The sequence below is a fragment of the Lolium rigidum genome, chromosome 6, assembly GCF_022539505.1.
Source record: "Lolium rigidum isolate FL_2022 chromosome 6, APGP_CSIRO_Lrig_0.1, whole genome shotgun sequence".
Lineage (NCBI taxonomy): Eukaryota > Viridiplantae > Streptophyta > Magnoliopsida > Poales > Poaceae > Lolium > Lolium rigidum.
Genome location: NC_061513.1, coordinates 63,731,525 through 63,738,910, shown reverse-complemented (window position 1 = coordinate 63,738,910; position 7,386 = coordinate 63,731,525). Strand labels below are relative to the sequence as shown.

Below are 7,386 nucleotides of genomic sequence, written 5' to 3'. Positions count from 1 at the left end.
GGCCTAGTGGTTGATTCCGAATCACAACGACATGACGAATCGACTCGTGGTGGTGTATTGCTCCGGGGTCATCGGAACTAGCTCCGGCGAGAGGTGCTTTGCGGCGGTGAGCTCCGGCCAACATATGAACTAGGGTTTTAGATGGTGCCGGGGAAGAAATAGAGGGCTCAATCGATGCGCAAACATACCCTGGTGGTTCTGGTGAGGTCGATGGAGACGGTGGTAGCCGGGGATGAGCTCTCCGACGAGAAATCCGAAGAACACCTGAGAAAGGGAACTCTCAAATTCTTCCAGCTGAGCACGCCCCCGCACGATTCCTTTTACCCAGACGATCAACGAGGCTTGGCGCATCTGCTCGGCTATACTACGAAGCCTGGGGTGGTCTCCATCGCCGGATTCTTGATCGACACCGACGGCCAGTCGTGGATGGTTATGAGATGCAGAGAGGTGCTGGGGAAAAATGGATGGATGAAGATGTATTAGGGTTTCATTGCGGTGCTCCAGACCTATTTATAGAGCTCGAGGTGATTAGCAACGTCGCCACGCCGGCGGCAGAGGTGGAGATGCAACGGTGACAGTGAGGTGCATCTGGGCACGAATCTTGATGTCTTCGGATAGGCTCGGACGCGAGGATGATAGGGTGGAGCTCTAGAACCTTCTGCGGCGTCCGAGGCGTCCTTATCGTCGTCGAGGACGTGGCGCTGCTTCTCCTCTGCGCTGTCGTCTCCGGAGAAGAAGACGACGACGATTGTCTCCGTTTTAATCGTGAAGCGGTACGCGACTTCGGGCTGGGATGAAGTTGGGCCGTGGTGGTGGGTGTATTGTTCGTGGGCTGGACCGGTGACACGGGCTGTGTTGGCCTGCCAGATAAGCCAGGTGAGTTTTCTCTCTCTATTCTCCTTTTTATTTTTATTTTTTCTATTTTCTGTTTTTATATTCTGGTTTGAATTTGATATTTGAATTCAAATTGATTTCTGTTTGTTTTTGCAGGTCCTAAATTATTTGAGTATCAAGATAACTTGATAATCATGCTTACTACATGGTTTTGTTGTTTAATCAAATATTGTATTTTGATTAGAGTGACACTTTGTGAGGTTTAATTAAAATGGAAATGGTTAATATATTGATCTCCATTCTTTTATAATTTAGGAACCATTTCTGTTTAAATGATCTGAAAATTTATAACAGATGCATGGTAAACATAACATTTGATTTTGCTAGTACTTAGCAATATTAAGGGTTCACATCTATTTAATTATGGCTAGGGTTTAACAAATGGTAAATGAGGATGGATTGGATCATGATTTTATGTGAAGAATTATTCCTAAGGGTTTAAGAAGATGATTAACTAAACTCTATAATTATTACTTTAGCTTGAACTAATTAAGATGGATCCTATGTTTATAATTAGCAATGCATTTGCTAATGATGGTTTAATTTATAGAACACTACTTCATTTGGTCTACTAGGATGGAAAGGTAGGGTTTAATATTTTATGTGAAGTGATTCCTATGTGAAAGGTTTAGGGTTTTGGTGATGCTTCACTAATTGAAGTATTAAATAGGTATGAGGCATGGCAGGGTTATAATTATAATCCAAAGTAATCCATGGGTTGGAATTCACATGTAGTTTAGGGTTTAAGTTGTGACCACCAATATGATACACAACTAGAATTAGGATATGGCATAAGCTTTGGTTATGTTTTACTAATGGGACATGGCTCTCACCTCCAAGATTAAAGGTTGGTTTGAACAAGTAGAATTTAATACTACTCTAATATTCTCTAGGGTAGACATGGCTATGGTTAGCATCTATAATCTCTCTCACTTCTAAATGTCTTGTAATAGCCTAAGGTCCTACTCAAGATATGATGATATGATCCTCTAAATATATGGTTTGCCTAGGAATTCTACCTTGGTATTTTCCGTAGCTTGTTCTTCGAGAAATCTGATAAACTCTGCATCTTGTGGTATGCCTCCACCTCCTAGCTTCTTCATCTTGATCCTAGAGAGTTCATATGGAGTGGCTCTATGTGTTCTCTTCCTTGTGTCATGCTACAAGGTGATGAAATGGATGAAGGGTGTGGCTCTATTTATAGGCTTGGGCAAGCTCTAGTATCATGACACATAGGTGGTGACTCTTGATTTGGTTTGATGAGTAAGGTGCTTGGTTGTCATGCCCTCATCCATAGCAATCCTTTGAGCATGAGGTGGCAAAGCTTGGAAAGCAAGTCATGTAGATATTTTCATCCTATGTGGCAAGATCATTATCCTCTCATATGATTTATTTTTGGATAGCCAAGTGGCATTTGCTACTAAATATCTTGTGGATGGTTTTATTATTGTTGATGAGTTACTATATTATATTTGATTGGATTTATATTATAGTATTGTGAAAAGGTGGAAGTTGAAGGTTATGCCTCAAATTTGGATAGTTTTTGTTTGATTTCACCAAGGCATGATCATATGAGTTTCAAAATACTCATAGTTAGTTTTATTCAAATAGTTTGAACTATAATTTGTAATGTAAATGGATTTAGTTTTATGATATTCCATATACTTAATAAGTTATGATTTAAATAAGAATGTGTGGCTTTTATGCACTTTAGACCCTGTGGTTTACCTTATTTATAAGTGAATTAAATTACACACAAAGGTAGTTGCTAACTTTTAAGTGTTAATAAGTTAGAGTTTGATTCTTAAAGAATGTGTTGTTGTAAATCTAATTCCATTTGATCTAATCCATAGATCAAATCATCTCTACCCAAAACAAGGTTTAGCAAAGATCACGAGTGAAGTTTATAGCGCTTGACTTGATGATCTACTTCAATTCCAGCAAGTCAAGTGAAACTTCGATTCATCGTGGTAAGTTTTATTTGAAAGCGCGAAAATTCCCCGGATTTTCTATGCATGAATGCAATGCACACTTTGGTGTTCTCTCATTTTGTTGCCTCTAAACCTGGGATATTACAACTTGCAATGCGGGAAGGTCCATTGGTGGAGTTTGAAGCAAATGGCCACAAGTACAACTATGGCTACTTCCTCGCCGACGGCATATATCCAAGGTGGCAAACTTTTGTGAAGCCAATTATTCAACCAAAAGGTAAGAAGCAAACCCAATTCCACAATGCACAAGCGGCGGCTAGGAAAGATGTAGAGAGAGCATTTGGGATTTTGCAAGCCCAATTTGCCATTGTTAGAGGACCGGCTAGATTTTGGGACCAAGATTGCCTTTGGTATATCATGACCGCGTGTGTAATCATGCACAACATGATTATAGAGGATGATCGCGGAAAAGATGTGGATCATACCCACTACGACTTGATGGGGGTTCCCGTGCAAGTGAGGAGATCCGCACATAGGATTGCCCGATTCATTGCCTCATACCATGCCATTCGGTGCAACGACACACATGATGAGCTTCAAAAAGATCTCATGGAAGAATGGTGGAATTGGAATGGACAACAATAGTTGCATATTTGTTGTATTTGTTTGAAAACTATGTGTTGTATTGTCTGAAAACCATGTTGTATTGTTGTATGTTGGACGTGTTGTATTTGGTGTGAAGTATTGTTGTGAACAATGTATTGTATTTGGATGGTGCAATTTATTTGTGAATTTTTATATATTGTTTGATCTTGTTGGATGCATACTTGTGCGTGTTTGTTGTTTGCGCCGCGCCCGCGCGCTGCAAAATGGCGCGTCCGGCGGAGGTGCTATTTTACCGCGCCAACGCGCGCTGCAAAATGGCGCACCCGGCGGGGGAGAAATCTCTCCGGCGCGCGGCAACGGTTTACAGCGCGCATAATCTGAGGTTTAGCGCGCCGCGATATAGCGCGCCTGCTGGAGATGCTCTTAATTCTCCATCGATCACCGTCTCCCCGCACCGTTTCCATCCCCGCTAAGCGCATCTCCAACAGGCGCTGTAAAATCTCGCGCGCTATACCGGCTATTGGGCGCGCTGTATACCGCTCGCGCGCGGCATAGCGAATTTGCCCCCGGCGGAGGCTGTATTTTGCAGCGCGCTTTGGTGTGCGAAAAACGCACCTCCGCCAGAGGCGCTATTTTGCAGCGTGCGCGCGTCACAAACTGCTAATCCGACCGTTTATTTTTGAAAATTCATCAAACAAACTATGTAAATATGATCAAAAATACGAATATATTTTAAAAGTGGACGATACAATGCGACATTTTAACGAAAATACTAAAATAAACTACTCCTCGCCGTCGTCGGACTCCCAGTCGAAGTCGGAGCTGCTCAGTGTCGTGTCCGACACCGACGTCGACGTCGTCGTGTACTGGAACTCGGAGGAGGACGAGAGGACGACGGTCGATGGCCCTGCGGCGTTCTGCCTTTCCTCCTTCCTCCTCGCCGCCGCGTCGGCCCTCGCCTTCTTCCTCGCCGCGGACTCGGCGCTTCTCGCGACTCGCCTTCTTCATCGCCGCCATCGCCGCCTTGTCCCCCTCCTTCTGCGCGTAGAAGGCCTCCGTGGCGGCGACGTCCTCCGGGAACGCGCGCGCCCACTCAAGGCGGTTGCGCTCGTCCTGCTCCGCCACGCGCAGGCGCTGCTCGAGGTCGCGGGCGCGGCGCCGCTGCTCGGCCGTGATGAGCGGCGATGGCGGCGCGAGCATCTCCGCCTGCTCGCGCGTCCAAACATCATCGAAATTCATCTGCCGGCGGGGGCGGCCGAGGCGCCACGCGACGGCGTCGTAGGCTCACGCCGCCTCATGCGCGGTGTCGTAGGTGCCGAGCCGGATCCGCTCCTCGCCGGAGCGAATCTCGGCGTCGAAGCGGCCGCTCGGCCGCGCGCGGACGCCACGGTAGCCGGAGGCGGAGCGGCGGCGCGGAGGCATGGCGTTGGAGGCGGAGGCGGACTGTCGGCGCGGAGGCAGAGCGGTGGGGGAGAGGCGGAGCGACACGCGGAAGTTTCAGACGCGGGAGGCAGTTGGCCCGTCCGCGCGTGTCGTCTTTATAGCGCGCGCGGTAGCGGACGCGGCAATTTTCCCGCGTGGGATAGCGCAAACGCGCGGGCGCGGCAAAAATTTTCCCGCGCGCGCCCTTTTCCCGCATCTGCTGGAGCTTCGCGCGAGCGCTCGCGCTTGCCAAACTGGCAGGTATTTTGCCGCGCGCGTCTTTTACAGCGCCTGTTGGAGATGCTCTAAACCCCATTCGTTAACTGCGCGCGGAGGTAACCTCCCCGTGTAAACAGGATCAGGACGTTGCTGCATGCCTCCTTCTAGGCTCTAGCTAACGTATCCCTTTTCTTCGCTCTAAAACTGTCATGGCGGATGCAGATCGGAGGGCGCGGCCGCCATGTCGCCGTAGCTGCTCCAGGAGATGGACGAGCGGGAGGAACCGCTCCCTTCGCCGTGCAAGCTCGAGGTCGGCGATCCGCTGCCGCCGGCGTCGATCGATGCTGCCCGCGGCGCGACTGTCTTCGGCCAGAGAAATCGCTCCTGTTGCGTGATCGATCGCTGCTTCGATCGCCTGGCCGTCCTTCTCGTGTGTTCTTCTCCTCGATCCGTGCCTCGTCGATTCCGACCAATGAAAGCCGAGCACGAGGATCGTGTGCTTTGATCCACGCACACCCAGCCATCAGATCCGAAACCTTCTCCTAGACGTCAATTGCGAACCGCCTCTCGCGCGCACCAGGCTCCTATAAATACCCACGAATCCACGATTCAATCCCTCGCCTTCGGTTTCGAGTTCCACTTCCACCATCCAAATCCGCAGCAGTTCCAAGTCGACGAGTCGAGATGGCGCGCACGAAGCAAACCGCCCGCAAGTCCACCGGCGGCAAGGCGCCCCGGAAGCAGCTCGCCACCTCCATTGTTCGTCTCCACCCCTCTCCCGATTTCTCGCATCCACGACGATCGCTATGCTATGGCGGTTTCGACTCTCTTTGTTATGCATGCTCCAGCGGTTTCGTCGATCCTTTGCTGCATGCCATTGCGGTTTCGCTGACGGTTAATTTCGCGTGTTTTGATCTCAGGCGAGGAAGTCGGCCCCGACGACCGGCGGCGTGAAGAAGCCGCACCGCTACAGGCCCGGCACCGTCGCGCTCCGGGAGATCCGCAAGTACCAGAAGAGCACGGACCTGCTCATCCGCAAGCTTCCCTTCCAGCGCCTGGTGCGGGAGATCGCGCAGGACTTCAAGACGGACCTCCGCTTCCAGAGCCACGCCGTGCTGGCGCTCCAGGAAGCGGCCGAGGCATATCTCGTCGGACTCTTCGAGGACACCAACCTCTGCGCCATCCACGCCAAGCGCGTCACCATCATGCCCAAGGACATCCAGCTCGCCCGCCGCATCCGCGGCGAGCGCGCCTAATTAAACAAGCCCCTAGCATGCATGGTCCGAGATCAACGACGCGCCGCAATCTAGTTGATTCATCCGCCTCCTGTTTTAGTTCGTGTTTCCTAATTAGATCGTGTGATAGTAGGAAAGTTCGCTTTCGTTGTGAAATTCTCGTGATGTAGTTACAGACTTATCTGCTGTTTGATCCTTTGCTTTAAAGTTCAATTAAAGGTTAATATTACTATGGATATTTGCTACAGAATAATAAATTGTGGTTTTGATGAGTCTTGTTCTTGATAGTATACCATTGCCAATAGGATCATCTGTTTCTACTTTAGCGTCCATTGAGTTGATTGAAAGCAGTATTGAGAACACAAGAAAAGGTAGCAAGCATATCATGTGATATTGAACCATGATTAGTTAGAAGGCTTGCCAATTTCTATCAGTTCAACAGAACAAGTTCATCGAGAAATATTTCAGACGAAATTGGTTTGAAGGTCAGTTCTCCTTCGTCCTGGAACAAACCGGTGGCATGCATGTCTGTATGCTGCTGCCTGCTGTTACAGCGCTGAACGTCCTTTGTTCAGGGCACATAAATATTGTTGTACAGTACAGTTTTTCTCCTGGAAGTTTCCCTCGTCGGTCAGCATGTTTCTGTATTATTTTACGTGCGAGTGATCAAAAGGGAAACAGAACTTCAGTTCATTCTGGTTCAAATTACACTGCATACGTTCATGTTCAATTCAGACTGTCCTAGGTCGTCTCTGCCAGAGCATCCCACAAGGGACGGGGAGATGGTCATGGGTGTCGTCTCTGATCTGTGATCTCTCTTTCTGCATTTGGCTTGTTTAGTTACTTACATAGGACATCGCAGCACAAGAGAGCAGCTTACATAGAACAAAGAATTGAGGGTCGCCGCCCAGTTTTGTGTGCTTGCAAACTACGGTTGTTTTTTCCAAGTCAAATGCTTCAGTTCAAGGGATGTCTGCTTTTGTTTGAAATATCACAGCCAGGAATATTCGTGGCGTGTACATTTGTTCACTATGGAATGGAGTGGATTAGACAAGAGAGCTTCTTTTCTTTTGTCGTTC

At 48.4% G+C, this 7,386-nt stretch overlaps 1 protein-coding gene across 1 annotated transcript; it reads left to right on the top strand.

Annotated features, from left to right (window-relative positions):
- Nucleotides 1-5,750: 5,750 nt before the first annotated feature.
- LOC124660530 (histone H3.3-like) lies at nt 5,751-6,328 on the top strand. The gene is made up of 2 exons (XM_047198352.1): nt 5,751-5,831; nt 5,993-6,328. The coding sequence occupies exons 1-2, from the start codon at nt 5,757-5,759 to the stop codon at nt 6,326-6,328; spliced, it is 411 nt and encodes a 136-aa protein (XP_047054308.1). The 5' UTR covers nt 5,751-5,756.
- Nucleotides 6,329-7,386: the final 1,058 nt, after the last annotated feature.

Excerpts from the sequence above, each read along its gene's own strand:
- LOC124660530 (XM_047198352.1), top strand. The coding sequence starts at position 5,757 with ATGGCGCGCACGAAGCAAACCGCCCGCAAGTCCACCGGCGGCAAGGCG. Across the intron at positions 5,832-5,992 it reads AGCAGCTCGCCACCTCCATT|GCGAGGAAGTCGGCCCCGAC; the intron begins GTTCGTCTCCAC and ends TTTTGATCTCAG.